Source organism: Epinephelus moara, chromosome 6, assembly GCF_006386435.1.
Source record: "Epinephelus moara isolate mb chromosome 6, YSFRI_EMoa_1.0, whole genome shotgun sequence".
NCBI lineage: Eukaryota > Metazoa > Chordata > Actinopteri > Perciformes > Serranidae > Epinephelus > Epinephelus moara.
Window position 1 is genome coordinate 43,315,378 of NC_065511.1, and position 21,697 is coordinate 43,337,074.

A 21,697-nucleotide genomic window follows, 5' to 3' on the forward strand; every position below is an offset into this window, starting at 1 on the left:
ACACACACACACACACACACACACACACACACACACACACACACACACACACACACACACACACACCTCAGAGGAGCTGGCAGAGTGAGTGGGGGGAGTCGGTGCTTGTTCAGGACACGACAGGAGTCAGTGTGAGTACTGCAGGTTTACAGGATTCCCAAGGTCCTGGAAAACCTAGAAGAGTCCTGGAATTTCACAATCACGTTTTCGAGGCCTGGAAGTTAGTGAAAGTCATTGAAAGTTTTGGAAAAGTCATGAAATTTGTTGTGTGTAATGAAGTTGTTCCATGTAAAGTAGCATAGCTGTAAATTTATTTTCTGTAGCTGTCGACATAACGGAGCTCTAACATGTGTCGCTGGTGATGTTTTGTTTACTATAACGTTTGTTTCCTAATTTTCTCCCTGCGTGCCATCTCTCCCTTCATGTTCGCCAGCTGGCTGAAATTATGTTTCAATGCAATGTGCTTAAAAAAGCGCCAGGCAAGTTTATCAAAAGTGAAAATAATCAAAAAATACGGGTCCTTTAAAAGTTGTGTCCACATATGACGTCCAAGGTACCCTGGGTGTGTTGGTTGTTGACGTTCTGGGACGCCGTGTCAACTTCAGCCTGTTACATGCATTGTCTGTTTTCAAAATACACTTCTGTTTTCACAGGAAATGTACAGTTTGTTGCAGTCTCTTTCAAAATAAAAGCACCGCCTCAGTACAACTTTCAACATCAAACGCACGTGGTTGGGTTTAGGAAAAAAGAGCAAGGTTCGGCTTTACTCTCATACGGGAAGCGAAGACCAGCCTCGAGAGTGAAAGTCAGTAATTGTTGGTGCATGGAAGAGGAATTGTTGGCTGCAATGGATCTCCTGAAATATTTCCATGATTGTTGTTGCATTAATCTAAAGTTACAGTAAAGACATTTCTACATTTTAATAAATCTCCCCATAGAGAAGAAAGGAAAGAACTCTGGTCTGTAGAGACTGAAACATTTAATGTAACAACACTCCACAGCACTCTCCTCTTTTTTTTTATTAAACAACCTTTTTCATACTTTGTGATTTTTGTGATTGAATATTTGAATTTGTCTGACAAAAGCAGCTGTTTTAGTAAAACCATGGGTAACTTCCAAAAACATCAAGGTGAACGCATGAATATAAAACAACAGATCACCTCAAGAACATGGAGGCAGAGTTTTTCCACTGTGATAAAACGGATTTAGTATCAGTGTTTTTTTAAGGCCTGAGGAAAGAGATGGAGAGCAGTTAAGATCGTAAAACCAAACCAACCAACTGAACTTCAAGCCAAGGAGGAGGGTACTGGGGCGCAGGAATTACAGAAACATTTTAAGCATTTAGTTGAGCAGCATCTAATGAGACAATCAGAACAACAAGCTTCTTTTAAGCCCAAAGTTTTATCACCTGAAGTTTAGTTTTTCAGCAGTTTTCCTGCAACAGATAATCTCAGAATGAAACAGAATAAGAGCAACAGAGATATTCAGAAATATTTTACTGTATATAACTGGCTTTAAAACTGGTCTGCAGACCTCAAAGCTGAACTGATCTCAGACAGTTTAATCCGACAGTATCTTCCTCTCGTAGAAATAAGCGTGGTTAGATGATGTCTTCAGATTGACTAATGTCCTCGTAGGCCCCATTTCCTCAACACATAAACTACAAAAGAGCAGATGTCGGGCAGCTATGACGAGAAAACAAATGTTTAGCTGTAAAGAAAGACGTCATTGTGGAGGAGGTGGATCTGAAAAGGTGAAACAGGGTGAAGAGATTTCCTCATTGTGATGGATGGAGCTGCTGCAGGACTGACCTGCAGCGATCCTCACGTTTCCACATCGTCTCAGCGTCCTTCAGACTGGCTGCAGACGGGCGGCGGGACCCCCGGCGGCCCCGAGGTTAAAGCCCCCTGCAGCCGGCAGGTCTGGCTCTGAGAGGCTGTGAGTGGGAGGAGGGGTGAGGAGGGGAAGGAGGTTAGACCCAGCTGTCTGAGGCAGGACACACCAACACTGACAGCTTGTTTCCACCACAAGAACTTTTCCAGGAACCCAGGACTCTTTCTTTCAAGAGAATCAGGAACCTTACCTGCGTTTCACCTGGAGGACGCCGACTGAAACTCTTCCTGGACCCCAAAGAGTCCCCATCTTTAGGGGAGCACACTATGGTTGGATAAATCAACCACAAAAAAAGTACTTAATGTTTCTGTCATACAAAGATTATGCTTCAAATAGTCCTCCGAGCACACCGATTGGCCAGGGTAGCCGGCATCCACTGGATACACACACACACACACAGCAAACAGATCAACATAGTGCAGCAGTACCGTGAGGGAGCAGACAGAAGGTGATGTCAGACGAGCAGGGAATTCGGAACCAGGAGTGCACACGGGAGACGCCAACACACCTGTGATGAGTTCATTCCATGGCGCACACACACAGAGGCAGGATGTGCAGCCACATGGCGAAGCAATCAGCCACAGGGAACAGGTGAACAGAATCCAGGAAGTCGGAAGCAGAGCTCTTGGTCGAGGACAGAAGGCTGAATGGTTTACTGGGGAGGCAACAAGGAAGCAGTCTGGGGATAAACGCTGGAGAGTCTTGCATCGGGATGGTGAAGAACAATCTGGCAACGAGAGTCTGAGAAGCTGGAGTCTGTATAGTGACAGGCAGTCATGATCCACAGGTGAGCGGCGTTGGCTTGATGAGGGTGTGGTGGACTGGCAAGAGCAGGAAATAAGTGGACAGGTGATAGGCAGGCAGGTAGGTGTGGAGGAGAGGCAGGGGAGTGGAAGGTGAGCAGATGGCGTGTATGGCAGGTCAGAAGTGCCCACTGTGACAGTTACTCTCAAATCAACTTATCATATTTAATGTATGAAATTGTTCTGATGCATCAAACCAGCCTGGTCTCACTCCCAACTCGTCAGATACCGCCGCTTTGTCAGTGATGTAGGCGCCTGACACTGAAGCACAGAGGCACCTTCACAGCAGTGTGATACGCACCAGCCAGCGGCATTTTGTAACGCCACCAGCAACCACTATGATATATAGAGCCAGAGAGTTCATACATTAGGTGGATGTGTCAAACAAACTCTGGACTTTCATCTGAGAGCCTGCTGTTCATTTCCTGTGTGAATTTCAAGTTAAAGCATGATGTCTTTTCTAAATCTAACCTTGTGCTTTTGTTGCTTCAACTTAAGGAAGGTTAAACGTGACACTGCCTCAATGATCTCCAGTGGCTCTGCTCTGTCTCATCTGTATTTGTAAGCTTTCAGAAAATGTGCAAAAATACGAACTGAATGCAGAGTACGGACGGAGGGCTCCGCCCGTCTCTTTATCTAAGCAGCTCAGAGGGCGGAGCTGCACAATAAAAACACTAATTGCGACATGTCCTTATTTGTATTTTACATCCTTGTAAGGACACAACTTCAGAAGTTTAATGGCGCTTTTTATGAACGATTTATTCACTTTTTCATGACAAACGAACACCCTGGAAACACCCGAGTAAAAAGCTGAGGGTTTGGTGCCGTGTGTGTTTCAGGATGTAAAGACGTGAAGTGTTTTCTGTCTGTTTCATAGGGAGGAGGAGAACTGGTGTGGGAGGTCTGGGATCTATCACGCTGCCTTCTCTCCTGGTTTTACAAGCTTCTCACAGGGAAGTCGGGCTGCGAGTTAATCTCTTGGCGTGTATCGCTGTTGTCGGACACATAACTGCAGAAAGTCTGATTTTCACAGAGGAATGCTTTTCTTACAGGTTCCAGGGGCCCAGAGGTCATGAAACTCACTCAGCACATAATTGACTTTGTAAACTTCAGCTCGAGGAGGAAAAGAGAAAAACAGTCAAACTGCAGCGGTGAGGGGTTTTTCCCTCCGTGATTACAGCACAGTTCAGTTTTCAGCTCCGTACCTGCTGCTCTGGACCCGAACCTGAACACACACACACACACGCCAGACACCCTCCTGCAGAACCTGAACACACACACACACACGCCAGACATCCTCCTCCTGCAGGCAGAAACACAGCAGACATGTTCACTGTGTCTGTTTTTAAAGGTCAAAGAGAAAAGATGCTTAAGATGGAAATGGTGCATGATGAAGTCTGAACTGGTTTTGTCAAACTGGGAAACTGTCCCTGGTTAAAGGCTCAGTGCACTCAATCAGAAGTTCTCACTGGATGAATGACTACATCCATCAAGAGTAAATACAGAGCGAATAACGGAGGGCTGCGTCTGAGCATTTCTGTAACTGTCTGAATCTGATGATTCAGCGTCCACATGCACAAAGGAGTCAGAGTTTGAACTTCTCCCTTTTAAACCACTGGCTTTTATATAAAAACCTACATTTAAAGGTGAAGTGTGTCGGATTTAGGGGGATTTGGTGGTGTCTATCAGTGAGGATTACAGACATTGCAACCAGCTGAAACTTCTCTTGGAATTCCTTCAGTGTTCACTGTACAGTCAACCTGGTCTCAGTCTGAAGTCGGTGAAATCTGGCATGTGGACAGCAACAAAAAAAAGCTGTCCTTTCATGTCAACCTGATACACAACCGGATGTTGTAATTCTGTAACGGCGCCCGGTGGCATCGGGAGAAACGTGATGGGAACACCATGAAAGTTAAGGTGGCGGAAATCCGAGTAGGACCGATGGGAGGCGGGGTGGATGGGTCCAACAACCACTGACTTTCACCCAGGAGGCCGGTGTTCACTTCCTGTAAGATTGTGAAGCCAAACCCTGTTCTATTTTCCTAAACCCAACCATGTGTTTGTTGTTGGAGGAAATAAAATGCCAATGTGCAGTGTTGTGTACTGACGTAGTGCTTTTATTTTGAAAGAGACTGTATACAAACTGTACATTTCCTGTGAAAACAGAAGTGTATTTTGAAAACAGACAATGCATGTAACAGGCTGAAGTTGACACGGCGTCCCAGAACGTCAACAACCAACACACCCAGGGTACCTTGGACGTCATATGTGGACGTGGAAAGTCCATGACCAAACGTGGACATGTGACGAGGTCACAGTGAGGATGTGTTTGTTCAGGAGGTTTTTACTGGGAGTTGAATAATCCACAGAGGTTCCTCCTCTGAAAAACAAACAGAGCTGATTTAAACTGATAAAAACACAGTGAAACTCTTATGCTTCTCGTTGCAGATGGGCTTCTGGCCATGGTGGCCAATGCAAAAATGCAAAAATGCAAAAATGCAAAAATGCAAAAATGCAAAAGTATCTAGAGCCAGTGTTTGGTTTGTCCAGTCTGGGCTACTGTAGAAACATGACGGTGCAACATGGTGATCTCTGTAGATGAGGACCTGCTCCCTGTGTAGGCCTAGATATAAACAGCTCATTCTGAGGCAACAAATACACAGTGATTCTTATTTTCAGGTGAGTTTCAAACATGATTGCCAACACACGTCTTGTGTATATGACCCCTAAGGTATATTTATTCTCCCTGTATGTATGAAAGCAGATGCCTCCACTCCAAACGATGTAACCATCACTCTCATATTTCCATGTGTCCTTTGTGTTGTCAGAGATACAGCCAGTAGATGGCACTAGAAGACACAGTCAGAAGTTTCACACAACGATCGAGGTGATGTAATAATCGTAATAATGTACCTTGTTAATGACGCAGGGTTGTAGACAGTGTTAGACTGTGAGGACGTTAAATACATCACAACATGTGGACAGAGAACCCTTTTCACTATTTTACCGATTTGTTCTGTTCTGCCATTTTCTAAATGTATCTGTCGTCTCCTACAGTCGGATCTCACTGGAACCACGCTACACTGCCTCCATGACCTTCGGTGGTACTGATCCGTTTCGTCCATATCTGTAGACTTTCAGAAAACGAGCACAGCTACGGACGAAATGAACACAGAGTATAAACAGAGGGCTCCACGTGTCCATATTTAAAGTTGAGCATATATGAACCTCTATTCAGACGCTCTGTCGGCAGGTTGAGGAGGTCCTCTCACTTTAAAGCCTAGTTCACATTACACGATTTTCACCCTGATTTTGCGTTGCAGAGACTATCGTAATCTTTTGAGTGTTCATACCTGGTGACGTGTGTTTCTGTCAGCGGGAGTCTCGCCAACTGTGTTATGACCTGTGTGCACACCACAAGATTTCTCCACCGAGCCCTCGCCGACAGAGCCCCAGATAACTTGGAGACGACACATTGTAAAGGCATGGATATTCTTTATTCTCCTGGGTCCAAACACAACGCGCTCCCCGTGATCCTGTGGACGCCGCCATTGTTGTTGTTGCTTGCCGGCCGGCCTGTCAGTGTTGCCAGATCCTGGGAGAGAAACAAGCAACCAGGGCTATGGAAACAAGCCCGAAAGAAGCGACTATCATGCGTTTAAATAACTTATATACAGAAAGGTGACGTTTAGAGAGCAAGATCCTCTGCGACGTCAAAATCGCGGTGAAAATTGTGTAATGTGAACTAGGTTTAAGTGTTACATATGCTTTCTGACCTGCACACATTTTGGAGTCTTGTGTCCGTAACCACGTTGTGCACACTGTGTTTGCCGTGTCAGGGATAAAGCACAATGGCAGGGATCATTACTGCGAAATGACCACTGACCAGGTGATGCAGGACCCCGACGCAAAGAGTGATTTAGAGCAGTTTTATATTACCAGGTAAGACTGAATCGTACCGTGCTCCCCCTCTCCACTCCCCACTCAGCCATCACATTAGTAATGTTGTTCAGTATTTGATATTTTGATGTGCTGCAGTGAAGTCGGACACTGCTGCCACGGGGAACGCCATCAGTGGGGAGCGGTGGAGCAGAGAGGCAAAGCTCTGATCCTGTCTCCTGCTGGAGCTCCAACTGCAGGTCGAAGGCGTTCTGAAGCTGATCTGGGTCTGTTTGTGTGATGGATTTCTAATTGTCTCTGACACTGGACCGGACCGTGTTGACAAAGGTCGTGGCAACATTTTGACACCTCTGAAGTTTATATGCAAACTAAATCAGAAAATAAAACATGTTACTCTGGAATTTTTCTGGTACCATACTTTCTAATTTTAAATTTTGACCCCAAAAACCTTCTAAACAAAATAATACGGTCAATTTCCTCATCAATGACCAAAACAATCACCTGTCACATTCCTGATCAAACAGAAACAGAAGGTTTGAGCATGACTGTCAGCAGTGGAGGAGAAAATAAGATGTCATGACATATGTTGTATCTTTCCACATAGAGGAGAGAAAATGTTGTAATATCACACAGGGAAACAAAAACATAATGTAGCTGTGTTACCATGGAAACAAAATATAATTTCTGGTAATTGTCCCCTGGGATCAAAACACGGGATCAGTGTTGTTCACACAAAAAAGAAATCCGAGCCACTTAAGTTCCCCGTGGCGGAGGTGAAACGCTGCTGACGCTTCAAGTCTGCAGCGAGAGTAAAATGATGCGGCAATTATCTGATCCAGTTTGTTTACGCCTTAAAGCCCGGGAGACAGAAATAAGCTCCGAAATAAAAGCCACAGTGAGCCGGCTGCTCCTCAGCGTCTGAATCCAAACTCTGCTTTTATTACACCCCGTCCAAACTGCTGCGGCCCGGTTACACTTTGATTGTTCCAGTATTGTTGTTTGATGTTTTTACCAGTTGGGTGTGGGCAGCCATGTTTGGTGGTTCCTCACATCAGAGCGGGTTACTGAGCTGAGGCGAGAATGAGGGAAGAAGAGGAAAAAACAAAATCTGGAAAAGAGTTTAAAGACACAAATACAAACCGAGAGAGCAGAGGAGGAGGACAGAGAAGCTCTGGGAGGGAGACAGATGAGAGGAAGAGAAGAAAGAGAGGAAGAAGAAGGAGGGAGGTGAAGACCTTGTTTTGTGAGAGAGGAAAGAAACAGGAGGATGGAAGAGGAATGAATCCGGATGTCCACTGGATGTGGCTGCGTCTCGTCTCTGTTGTGGTTCAGATGTCCAGACGGACTTAAAGAGCAGAGCATCTTCAAGCAGTCTGATCCTCAAGCTGTGGAGAGTTGTTTTGCTTCTTTCCAACATTGTAAAACCTTTAATTTATCAGGTGACCTCTTCGAAGTCTCACAGAGAAAACCCTCAATAAACACAAAACTAACTAAAACAGCCTCTATGAAGGCTCAAACTAACAGTTTGAATTCAGCCAAAGAGACGAGACGTTCACGTTTTGATTGAATACACATACATTTGTGCACGAGTGTCTGATCTCTCCTTCGTCTCTCCTCCCTGTCCTCAGTCTTCTCTGTGTTGGACTACCAGCCGTCCTGGGACCTTCTGAACCTTCTGTTCAAGGCGGGAATCTCACCCTTGCAGTACTGCATGAAAGGTACAACTGACGAATAGGGACAGAGTTGTCTCACCTTCAAGCTGTTACCAGAGATGAAACCGTTTTAGAACGTAGCAGAGAAAAGTGTCAGCGGTGTGAACTGGCCGGTCTGAGCTCGACTCAAGCTGGCTGATGATGTCATCTGACACTCAGCTGGTTTTAAAGCACGTCACCTGTTTCAACAGCCAATAAGCTTGTAGTGAAGTCTGCTGGTCAAGTCAAAATGACCGCAGACGGTGTGTTGGCTTGGCCCCGCTGACGGCATAAAGGAGGAACTTCGTAGCGGCTCTACTGCGCAATCTCTGTGTAAAAAGGACTAGTAAAAAACATGGCCTCCAAAAGTGGCGGCTGTGAAACACACGAGGTGTTTATTATTCTGAACAAATATTTAAAATAAAACTCCAACATGGCGTTAGTTTCTCCTCATGGCTGGACATTTGGCCAAAGACATGAAAGTTGGAGCTTAAAAGTTTCTCTGGCGGACTGAAGGAGGTAAAGTTCCTGAAAAAGGTTCCACAATTCCAGGAAGGAAAAGTTCCCGTGGGTGGGGACGGGCGGAGGATTAAAATAAGACAGAAAACAACAAAGAGAGGCTGTGAGTGATGAGAGATGGAGGGATGGGGACATCGGAGGAGGGAGGTTGTGAAAGACTTACTGAAAAGGAACAAGGGAACAGAGATGTGAAGAGATAGTTCCAAAAAGACAGAGAGGAGAGGAAAAGATGGAGCGAGTGATGGAGACGGAAAACAGAAAGAGAAGAGACTTAATGTTTTGAAAAGAGCAGGAAGTGACTGAAGACGACAGAGCGAAGAGGTGTTTTTGTGAGAGGTGTCAACAGAGAGATGGAGGACAGGTGAAGAAGATGATGGATGTGAAATTAAAGGGAGAGAGAACAGAGTGGGATAAAACAGATATGAGTTCAGGGTGAGGGGGAAGTGTGTGAGTGATGGAGAAAGAGAAACAGAGGAGTGTTTCTGCGGGCTGTAACTTTATCTGCAGCGCTCGACATGTTCACACACTGAGAGCTGCTGCCAGATTAAACAGCAGCAGCTCTGCTTCAGCACCGTTACCCAATCTGCCTCCGACCTCGCCTCCAAGAAAAGAGAAAAAAAAAAACAAAACCCGTCACTTCAAAAGCCGTCAGAGCGAGTTCTGTTCATCAACCTGACAAGTGTTTGGTTCGCTCCTACACTTCGTCCACAGGCCTCAGGAGAACACAGAGAAATGTACCAATTGTTTTTGAGACCACGGAGAGACGGAAATTATGAAATATGCCACAACTCAAAGGCTTTTATACAAAGTCAGGCCAACACGGTGACTTAAGGGCAACACACACACACACACACACACACACACACACACACACACACACACACAGATGTGCACTCTGACAGTTTGACGAGCGCCTGACTGTCAGGATATGAAGCTGCTCGTCTTCCATCTTCAGCTCTGCAGAGGAGCAGCACTTGTATCATGTTCGCTCTCTGAATCAGCACATATCGCTGTTAGTAACTCGATCTTTGAACCCATCGTCTCACTCTGACAACGATTCAGCGTCTCTGGACATCAGCCAATACTGATTTGGTGTCGACAGCAGATCTCTGGATGATGGTGAACGGGTGCAACAGACACCCAAGACTTCTTCTTCTGTGTGTCAATGATTACATGTACATGCATAAAATATTCTCAAAAGGACAATTTTCCTAATAAGCTGTTTACACAGCTGCTGAGAATGAATATTCCACTCATACATTACTGTTTACATGCAGCTGTGCACACTCTGATTAAAGTGATAATAACAATAATGAACTTTATATATAAAAAACCTTTCATCCAAGAAATGCAGCACAAAGCACTTTAAAACAAAGGCATTAAGTGATTCACATGAAAATAACGTAGACATCATGAACATAAAACAGACTTAAAATCAGAACAAAAAAACAGATGACATAAATCATAAAAAGTCAGAGAATCAAGTAAGATAAAACATTTTAAGAGCTGCAGCAGCGTGAAATGTAAAAAGAGTTTCAGAGCTGTTTGAGGAGAGTCTGACGTGAACACATACAGTATGTTTTTAGCTTTTTGTCAAAAACATTTGGCGAGCTGGTTTCACTGCTGTTAGCTCCTCTGGGGTCATTTTGCTGTAAGTAACAAAAAAGTAGTGTAAGAAGTAACTTATTACTTGCAAAGGAAGGTAACTGGTAATATGTTATATATTCCATTTTTGACAGTAACATGCCCAACACTGATTATGACAGGTGTTAAGTCTGATTTATGGTCCTGCGTTAAATCAACAACGTACCTACATTGGCTACACTCGCCGTAGCTCCCGGCGTAGCCTGACGTGCACCTCCCAAAAAATGTAACTACACGTCGAGGCGATGCAGACCCAGCGCAGACTGAGAGGGCTGTGACTGGTTTGCTTGGTAGCAACGCATTTCCGGTTCCGTATTTCCAGATTGCGCCATCCCCGCCATCTTTAAACATCTTGTGTTGTGATGTAGATGTTGCAGTATTAACATACTTTCTTCGACATCCAACAACTCCATCTCCAGCAAGATTCTCTCTCTCTCGGTCGCCATTGTTCACTGTGGCCGAAAAGCCGGAAGCTAAACAAAGAATCAACTGGAGACGACGATAACCATTCAGGAAAGGAACACAGCCCCCTACCGCTCTGGCGGTGAACTGCACCGCAACGAAATGGAGTGACGGAGAAGTTCGAAGGGTTCACGATGGTGTCACGGCAACGATGTAGGTACGCCGTAGGTACGCCGCAGGACCATAAATCAGGCTTTAGGGTTGGTCTGTTAACTGTGATGGATTGTTTCCAGCAGACAGTTTGGGTCTTACTGCTCTGACCTCGGTGTTTGTTTACGACCTCTCTGTGCTTCTCTTTTCTCTCCTGCAGCGTTCACAGATCTCAGAGGTTAACATGGTGAGTACAGTTTTATTATATTTTATAAGACTGGTGAAAAAACTACAAAAATAAATCCAGGTTGTTTTCATTAATCAAAACACCTGGGTGATAACTGACTAAATATGCATTTCATTTAAGGTGTTTAATCACATTTCCTGTGCTCTCTAGCTAACAGTGTATATTCTAGCCAACGAGCCTCTGGTGATGAAGAGAACTTCCTGTCTAGATAAGTGACGTTATATCGATGATGAGACATCACTTCAAGAATTTAACAGATTTAGCATAAAGATCTGTCACAATCATGATCTACTTACATTCTGACTGTCAGGAGAGGAAGACGATCCAGCGAAGAACTGTGGAGTGAATTTATATCATGAAACTCTGAATCCAGAAGGAGCTTAAAGCATGAGGTGACATCTTCTGGGAGAAATCAGCAGGTTATCTGTCCTGTAGCTGAATGATAATCAATAATCAAAATGGAATAACTCCGCTTGATCATCACAACAAGGAAACACAGTTTTTATCCAAATAACTGCGACAACAAACAAAATGGCGACAGAGCAGGAACTGAATTCTTTGGTTACTCACAGTTTTATTACTAAATATTTCATAAATAAGGTTTATTTCATTCTCAGACTGCTCAGTTTGGGATCTTCTTCACACTGCAGGTTAATGAGGAGCAGAGCGTCTCCTCTGGGAATGAAGTGAGGCTTCATAAACAGGAGCCTGGTACATTTCATCAGCTAATACAACAGGGTAAAACCTCCTCTACTCTACAAACATTCAGTGATACAGTAACGTGTCCGACAGGATCATCACAGACTCTTCTATCTATCCTCCTCCTTCGTGGCAACTGTATCTGTGTTTATCTGCTAAAAGTTCCAATATTCAAATATTAAAAACACTAAAAAGAAAAACATGAGCCCAGTGGACAGACAGATGGCCTGAAGATGATGGACAGACAGACAGACAGCCTGAAGCTGACGGACAGACAGACAGACAGCCTGACAGACAGACAGCCTGAAGCTGACGGACAGACAGACAGACAGCCTGAAGCTGACGGACAGACAGACACTGAGCTGCTGGAATTGTCGTTTACAAGCTGGCACAGCTTCTATGGCTGAAGACGATAAGCTTCGAGTCTGGCAGAAATACACCTCAAAGCTCCTACATTATGTGTGTGTGTGTGTGTGTGTGTGTGTGTGTGTGTGTGTGTGTCTCCAACACCAACCAGCTCCAGTCTGTAAAACTGTCGACCAATTAGCAGAAACAAACAGTGGTGACTTCATCTGGGAGGAAAACAGTTTCTCAGATCATGAACTGGCTCCAGACACATTCACACATTCACACATTCACACATTCACAGTCACATCTCCAACTGTTTCACTTCAAAGCTCCTGATTTATTTTTTTAAGTTTACTGATCGAGTTTTTCTGACATTCTGCAAATAAATTTTACTGTGAATCTGTATCCGTCTGGAGCTGGTCAAATATGCGGCTGATGTTACAGACGACACCAGCGCCTCAGAGCGCCTCAGAGCTCCTCAGAGCGCCTCCGCTTCACGACATCGTTGCAGATGAGCAGGAGCAGCCTCGGGTGTTGCAGTGGCCCCGCAGGCTCTCCTCCTGATTACCACCCTGCTTTTTCCAGAAAACGCCCCGTTGGTTTCAGACGTATAAAAACAGTCTCAGGTTCGACCCCGCAGCACCAAGTATGCGTCCATCAGCAGCCGTGTGTCCTTGAGTGTCCCAGATTTAAAAAACAAAGCTGACTGGCAGAGGTCAGAGGGGGCGGAGGCGGAGGCGGCGGCTGTAGGATGTGGCCTTAATTTACCCGGAAGCAGCCGCGCTGCTGGACGCAGCAGGCCATTTTATTCTTAGCGGCGAGGCGGGGGAGGCTCTGGTGAGGCCCAGTGCCACGCGAGGGGGCGAGAGGGCGGGTCTGACGTCACATCCAGAAGCGTGCGTGGGCGGGGGGGTGGTTTGGGGCCTGACTGGGATTAGGGAGGCGCAGGGCTGCGGGTTCAACTGCTGCTGAGGCCAGACGAAGAGGAGGAGGAGGAGGAGGAGGAGGAGGAAGGAGAGTCAGCGAAATGTCTGAGGAGAGGAGGAGGATTCCGCCTTCGTCCTTGCTCTCCTCGCTCTCAGACCTCACCACAGCTGCCCAGCGCGCACAGAACGAAACTACTGGATGTAGTGTGGTTCAGCAGCAGCAGGCCAGAGACACAGTGTGTGTGTGTGTGTGTGTGTGTGTGTGTGTGTGTGTGTGTGTGTGTGTGTGTGAGGATCAGTTATTACTAGACGATGTAAATATGCGTCTGGGAGGAAACTGTTTGCTACTGACACATGTGGCCTTGACAGAGTATATTTACATGTAAATATATTTCAGGGCTGCATATGTGGATGTGTGCGGTGCGGAGTCATGCCGTCTTGTATACGTTTACATGGACACTGTGTATACACATGTGTGTATATTTATGTGTGTGTGTGTGTGTGTGTGTGTGTGACATGTCTGTCGTGTTTGTGTGCATATCGTCACGGCTCCTGTCAGCCGTCTCCTGCCTCTGGCTCCTTCTTCTTCTCTTTCACCTTTACTGACGACTTCCTGGACACTTTCTTGTCCCCTGACTCCTTGCTGGCCTCCTTCCCTTCCTTGTCTTTGTCCTTCTCCTTCTTCTCCTTTGACGACTCCTTCTTCTCCTTGGAGGAGGATGATTCCTTCTTGGACTCCTTTTTGGCCTCCTCTTTGGGCTCTTTGCTTGAATCCTTCTTCGACTCCTTCTTCTCTTTAGATGACTCCTTCTTCTCCTTTTTCGCCTCCTTGACGGGCTCCTCTGCGCCTCCCACTTCTTCCCTCACGCTGGCCTCTGACGACTCCTTGGACACCTCCTTCTTCTCCTTATCTGAATGAGAAAGGAGATAAAAAGATCATTAATGGACACACCTCTACATGTGACACAGTATCTTCTTCCTTCTGTGGAGAACAGGCAACATCGTCATGGCACATTGCATTCTGGGTAGTAGAGGCCATACTTTGGGACACGCTTCTTAAACAGACACAAAAAACAAGAGCAAATGAAACACTCCCTGATGAGAGAATCTGAGTTACGAAGCAAAGGAGCGCTACTTTGCAAGATTAAATAAATGTCCTCGATCGGTACGAACACAAGGAGCGGCCTGGCCGCCTCAACGTGCGACTGAATACAGGATGTGACATTTCCAGACGTGTTTTCACACCTCGTTTGTGGTGTGAGCGTTTACACATTCAAGCAGCTTTGAAATGATGAACCTCTCGAGGCCCATCTTCAGTTAACAGATGGACAGGTGCAGATTTCTAGAGTCAACGACCAGAAAGTTGTCGTTCAAAGTACAGAGAGTTGTTGACTAGAGATGATGTGCCGTCTCACGGCGGTCACTTCCTGTCAACGTTACAGATCAGAAGCGCAGAGAGTTGTTGACTAGAGATGATACGCCGTCTCACAGTGGTCACTTCCTGTCAGCGTTACAGATCAGAAGCGCAGAGAGTCGTTGACTAGAGATGATACACCGTCTCTTGCCTTGCTCACGACTGCTCATGTCACAATTTTCTGCTCTATTCCAGCTGGATTTTATCCATCACATGCTGTGGACAGGAGCAGGACGGCTTCGAGTGCCAGCTGGTCAAACCTCCTGCTGAACATGATCACTATCAGTGTGTTTCAAAGAAGCAAAAGTCACAACTTAGTTGTTCTCAGGCATAAATAGTGTTTGATTGCCTCTACACCAGGACGTCACATCAGATTAAACTGTTTAATAAACTGTTTTGTAGTCATCTTGTCCCTCACCGTATCAAACACAGGTCAACAGTTCACAGTGTGATCGACCAGACTGGCAGAACAAAGACTCACAGAGAACTCTGTCTGAGCAGATTCACATCGCAGTACTCAGAAAGCTCAGTTTCCTCCGTCCACACTGAAGCACAGCGCTGTGGTTTTTAGATTTATCTGCTGCTTTGTTTTTGAGTGTGAAAAACGGCGGTTTAGTTTGGACGCAGCGCAGACACAGAGAAAATGATGTATTTTCAGATTTAGCCGTCTCAGTATAGACGTGGTTTCATGTTGAGGTCTGAGCTGCAGTTGAAGCACAAATCAAGTTTCTAGAACTGACACACGACACGCTGTCACGTGACCTCGCGGGTCCAGCTGCCTCGTCGCTCGGTCACATGATCTGGGCGGACATGGAGGAGAGTGAAGCTGTGAACACAGAAACCTGAAACACTTGAATTATTGTTCTCAGGAAACTTAGAGCTGCAAAGTTGAGAGAATTCTAGTTTTTAACTGTTCTGAGTCTCTTGTTTTTATCTCAAGTGTCGTCTCGTGTCAGGCAGGTTTTTTTTGTATGGAAAATAATAAAATGTGATGTATGATTATTTTAAACCATTTTCCTTTATTGAATTTATAGCACAGTGTATCACTGTATCTTGATGTGTACCATCCATTGTCATATCTTCCACCAGTAATGGTAAATAATCTCTGATTAAGGGTCAGAAACACGCAAAAAAATAAATATATGTAGTTTACTATTTCAAATACGAAAGCTAAACTTAAAATTTGTCTTCAGTTTGGTCCTCAATCAACACTATTTCTAATTTTTAATTTATTTTATTTGTTAATAAAGTGCTGCTAACACGTATATTATATTTTACACTAGAGGTTGATGCTGTTGTGTTACATGTCACGCCTCTTTGCTTCAATGATGCCGACATGCATCACACAGTGGAGCGAGGTGATGCTGCCGTCGTTTGGTTCTGTGTAGAAATATAAGGGAGGTGTAAAGAAGCGGCTCTATCCACCATCTCTGCATAAAAAAAGCTTCTGTCTCCTCACCAAGGACAGACTGCACTGACAGGGGTCGTTGTGATCAAAGTGCTAATGAGTCACATGTTGTTCTAACAGAGCGCTGGTCCGTCCATCAGGAGCGAGGATGAGGATTAACTGACGTCTCAACGGTCAGCTGTGTTTTGTTCTTGATGCAAACACACCGCAGACCTCTGAAGTCTTTAGCAACCAGACAAATTGAGTGACAACAGCACCTGTTGCATGACAAAGGACCCCCACTTAACCAAAGGACCCCCCGCCCCCCCTCCGTCAAACACACACACTCTGCAGCCCCGCCTCCCCCAGATTGGACTGGCTCTCTGATAAGATGATAACGGGACCGTTGTCTGCCAACAATGAGACGCACCTCTTATCTCCATGAGAACGGAGAGGGTTTACAGACTAGAGACTATCTCCCCGTGTGTGTGTGTGTGTGTGTGTGTGTGGAGACTGTAGCTTAAACAAGTGTCTGTGTGTGTTTATGTGTGTGTATGTATCTGTTGTTGCCTGTACGTGGAGAGTGTGTGTGTTCACAGACTCCAGAGAGGAGCTCTAATCAGACAGCTCATCGTCTGGGGCTTTATACAGAGAGACTGGGGTCGAGTGAGTGTGTGTGTGTGTGTGTGTGTGTGTGTGTGTGTCACAGGCAGACGGGTGCCATAAACTACAGTATATAACTCAGTGAAAAGAGCTGGAGACTCTGTGTGGCATGTTTGTAATTTCTGATCGACAGACTTTCACATTTTCTCTTCAAAGTTTAATTTGTCGTGTGACTGAAGTCAAACCTGAAATTAATTTTGCATCTGAGATGAGTTGATAACACGTTTGTAGGCGAGATGCTCCGGGTCAAAACTTTAAAGGTTGTTTTCTAAAAATGAGTTTTTTAGTCTCAAACTCTGAGCCCAAACTCTGCACTTCAGCAGCAGTTTTATTAATTCTGACTGAAGAGGTTCATTAAATGAATTGTGTTTTCCACCTGCAGCCACTCGTCTGGTCCTCGACCAGTCGATACCAACACAAACACACTCACAGAGAGACACTTTAACACCACCACACAACAAATGTATCTGCTCACACAGAACAAGTGACAACAAATCCATTTAGGAGACCACAAACTGTGTAAAACGCTGTCGTGTAAAAAGTGCAAATTTAACGTTCTCTCAGCGGCCTCAGAACTTTTTACAGTCAGACATGAAAGAAACGCTGGCCGAGGGTGTGCCTGTATCTCCGTCGTAAAAAACATGAGCACCACAAAGAAAGTGTGTGTGAGTGTGTAAAACTGAAGATATGAGTGTGTGTCTGTGGGTTAATCAGTGCTCCTGTGTGTGTGTGTGTGTGTGTGTGTGTGTGTGTGTGTGTGTATGATCGAGGGGTTAATCCTGTAGTGACAGTCTGATCCAGACTGGACTCTCTCTGCACATCAGTCCTCAGCAGCTGAGCCAACAGAAACCAGGAGACTCTGTGCGTGTGTCTGTGTGTGTGTGTGTGCGTGTGTGTACATGTCTTATGCATGCATGTGTGTGTCCTCAATTGATTGACTGACTTTATTTTGTGATTAAAAACATACTTCAGTCCTGCACAGCAGACCCACCGTGTTCATACAGAGGCAACCAGCTGACGATGCTTATTCCAGGCTGTCTTTATAAAACATCTTAACGCTGAAACTTAAAGGAAAACTTCAGTTTGTTGACTAAATTTTCAAATTTTAAGACTGATTTATTTATATTTTATTTTCTCACATGAGCCGGTCCCATCAGAGACTGAGAGCTCTTCATGTATATGTGAAGTCTAGATGATATTTAGAGCTTTTTGAGTTTCATATATCATGCTGTTACGTGGTTATTGTTTAATCTGACGGACGTATAGATTGTTTGACTGATGACGTTATGTGTTGTTTAACAGGGTCTGTATTTTCTTTTAGTTCCAGTGTGAAGGATTTAGTGGCATCGAGCAGTGAGGTTGCAAAACCAGCTGAAACTGTGTGCCAAGCGTGTAGGAGAAATACGGTGGCCGATGTGAAAACAGGAATGGCTCTATAGAGTCAGTGTTTGATTTGTCCATTCTGTAAAAACAACATGGCCGACTCCGTGGACGAGGACCGGCTCTGTATGTAAATGTAAACAGCTCATTCTCAGGTTATGAAAACACAGTGGTTTTTAGTTTCAGAGGATCATACACTAATGAAAATTAGTCACTGTACAGTAAAAACACACAAACAAAACCTGTGAGGGCTGTTTGACAAACTACAGCATGTAATACCTCATGACCACATTGTTTCTGAATGACCTCAAACATATCTGGAATTTCTCATTACTTTTTGGCCAATATTTGGTTTTGATTTATCAGTTGGACTCAAGTAAAGAGTCAGAAAAATACACAATAATCACACTAATTAATTTAGTACTGAAAGGCAACAGTGAGAGCGCAGTAAAGCTGGAAAATATACAAGTCTAGTCAATAAAATGTTATTTAAGTAACCCATATCTGTATGTTAGTCTCTTTGAGGGATTTACAGTTGATGACTTGATGATTTTGTGCAAACACACACCCTGAATTCAAATATATTTTTCTGTGACGTAGACTAACGGTGTCCGTACACTTTTTAACCTTTAACGCGCGTCAGTGAGCACTCCTCTGTTGTTACGAGTCAGCTGAGCATGTTTGTGTGTCCATTTTCTGAGGAAATGTCTACAGGCCAGTCTGCACTTTGACTGATGTGTTTAGACCAACAGTTTTTGAGAAAAGTGGGGAAAAGTAACACCTTCGGATTTGTCAGATTGGAGGCTTAGGGCGCATTTAACAAGATTTCAATGGTGAAACACATGAAATATTTTCTATTATCATTTTTAATTATTATTAATTATTGTTATGACTGTGTATTTAAAATGAAGCCTCATCAGTTACGTATAAACTCTGTGAAATCCTCTCATCAGGACGACGTGCAAAACAGCATCTGTTTCATAGATTAATATCAATACTGATGTGTTCTGACAGACATGCAGCTGCAGTTTAGGTTTGTAAACTTGTTGAATAATTGCCTCAATAAAGTTGATCAACAAACAAACAAACAACAACAACAACCTTGCAGCTGCAGTCTTACAGTGCAGCCAAGTGGTCGTCACTCAGCACTGATGTAAAAAATTCCCATTTTAAAGCATTTGTTCAACCCAAGGTCATATGTTTACCAACCTGTGACGACATAATAATATTTTCATACAGACTACAGGACTGTGACAAGCCTGAAGGAGGTTGAAATGTACACTTTGACTTTGTGGTTCTGAACGAACAGCTCCTGGAAAGTTGATTTTAAATACATCGTTTAATTTGCTGTGATATTCTTTGTTCTTGTGATTAAAGCAATTTTTAAAAAAATCTATTTTTCTAATATTGATATAGATCGTCCAATTCTTGACCTCATTCTGTGTTGAATGACCTTCACTGTAATCAAAGCATCTTTTAATGTGTGCTTTGTCAGAGGTCGAGTTTCTTGGATGTTTTTATTGTCACAGAGCAGCACTTCTTACTGAGGTGTTGATGATACGGGGGTCATGGTGAATATGAGGTCTGATGGGAACGATTCAGGACGTTCTCACGTAGGATCTGTGGAGCATAACTGTCTTATAAAAACAGAGCGAACAGGTTTGTGAAAACTTTCCCTGCACTTGTATTTAGAGACCGTACTCCAGCTCCCAGAGAAGCCACCGTCCCCTCTTAGGTTTTCTCTTTTCACTCTCAGCAGGAAATAAAAGAGTGTGTGAGAGCCGGGTCCTCGGGGGAGCGGTAGCAAAGGGTTGATAAACATTGACGTTGTAAGACAAGATGGCAGCTTCCCTCCTGTATGGGAATCCAGAGGGGTCAGGTCACGTCTTGTCAGTCTGCTACTTCAACAAACTAACAAAGTGGAGGTCTGTAGACTAAACAGAGCAGAGGCCGGTGCTCCACGTTGCTCTGAGCGGCCGGGAACCAAGTGACGTTAAACCCTTCTCACATGGGACGGAGCTACCTGGAAACGTCTGGTGGTTTTCGTCAGGATTACCGCAGTCTGCAGCCATTTTAATCCCATGTGAATCTGCTACAGCTGCGTCTGGATGGGATCAGTTTGACAGGAAGACGTGGGTAATGTAGTTCCTTACGTTGCACATCATTGACTTCGGTGAACGATCCTTAAGGGAATAAATCTATTATAATATTGTTCTCCCAAATTACTGAGGAGGTGTTTCATTTTCAGGAACACACTGTTCAGAGCAGAAAAAAGGCAAATGACTCGCTCATGTAGAGGCTGCTGCCTAATGACATGATTGCCCTTGTGTGGTTTGTTAGCTGGTTCTGTGAAACTGAGGTATTTGCTCTCTTACGTCTCCTCCGGCCTTAGTTTGGGTTTCCATGTTTCCATATTCATTTTAGAACGTTTCAATTTGAGCAGAGATGGTTTATTAGTCCATTGTGGACTCTTCACCTCAACTCTGGGATTATTTTCTTGTCATGGAATCAATTTTTGTGTGTATATATATTACTCAGGTTTGGGTTTGTGGTTGCCAGTTCAAATCCCCTGGTAAACTGCGGATGGGAAAAGTGAATGAGTGACGCTCGGTGAACACTCAGCTGCTGCAGGGAAGATTCTCGGCTCCTCTGACAGAGAGCTGTGGTTGTACTGGGCAGCTCCCAGTGTGAATGTGAGGCTGGAAAAAAACACTGAGCTTGACGACATATTTAATTTGTTTTCTGCCAAAATACCCAATTTAGCACCACGATATCCACTCGACTGACACGTTAGGAGGGATTCCCCCTGAGAGCTGATGAGGCTTTTCATATATAAAACAAAGCAGAAAACATGTCACTTACTGTTTCTGATAGGGGGCGCTATAACTATAACTAATTATTGGCATGTAGAAACATGTAAGTTTGACCCCTCGCCATGGACACACGTTTCAATAAAAACTCAAGCTTTGAGTAACTTTTGATGTTGAAGGTCTTCAGATGGTTCAGACAAAATTTGAAGTGAATCAAATTAAATCTGTGGGAGGAGATTGTTAAAGTACGACCCCTGGAAATGGCTACAAATACACAAAAATTGCACAGTAAATTCAAAATGGCTGACTTCCTGTTGGGTTTAGGGTATGGCTCCAAGAGACTTTTTTGTACGTCTTGGGATGTTACATGTACCTCCCAATTTTCACACATCTAGGTCATGGATCAGCAACTTTCACAATAAAATAAGAGGCATTTTTGGCCAAAAACATCAGTCTTAAAGCTTTGAGTCTCATAGTGAAGGTAACACAGTCTATTAGGTCTCCAGTCAACATTACTAACAGATCTAAATATCATTAATATGTTTTAACACAGCGTAGCTCCTTTGCAGTGGGCTATTTATGAATATTTGGTACTTAAACTTTGCAGCGTTGGCAGAGAAAGCAAATCCGTCTGCGCACTGTTATATTCTCTATTTAGCTTTTTCTGATTTGGAATCCATCACAAGCCTCGCTAAGGAGAGTCAGAGACACTGCACGGCTGCACATTTTTAGGCAGACAACAATGATGAATGAAAATTAAAATATTAAAAATGAACAGTTGCTCATATCCATATATTTTTTGTAAAAACCACAGGGAACCA

The 21,697-nt window shown here is 44.3% G+C and overlaps 2 protein-coding genes across 6 annotated transcripts in view; both read right to left on the minus strand.

Annotated features, from left to right (window-relative positions):
- The window catches only part of LOC126391332 (methyltransferase-like protein 27), a 242,783-nt gene that overhangs the window by 124,479 nt on the left and 96,607 nt on the right, over positions 1-21,697 (minus strand). Inside the window, exon 1 of one of the 3 annotated variants that reach the window (XM_050046030.1) lies at positions 4,951-5,018. The exons of the other annotated variants lie outside the window; for them this stretch is intronic. The gene's annotated coding sequence lies outside the window, so the exon portion shown is untranslated. Of the gene's footprint in view, positions 1-4,950; positions 5,019-21,697 lie in introns of those variants that run through there. 3 annotated transcript variants of the gene reach the window in all.
- The window catches only part of bbs9 (Bardet-Biedl syndrome 9), a 242,450-nt gene continuing 232,988 nt past the window's right edge, over positions 12,236-21,697 (minus strand). For all 3 annotated transcript variants that reach the window (XM_050046001.1, XM_050046000.1, XM_050045999.1), the window contains one exon: positions 12,236-14,133. In XM_050046001.1, coding sequence (XP_049901958.1) covers positions 13,778-14,133 — 356 coding nt within the window. In that variant the 3' untranslated portion in view covers positions 12,236-13,777. The remainder of the gene's footprint in view (positions 14,134-21,697) is intronic.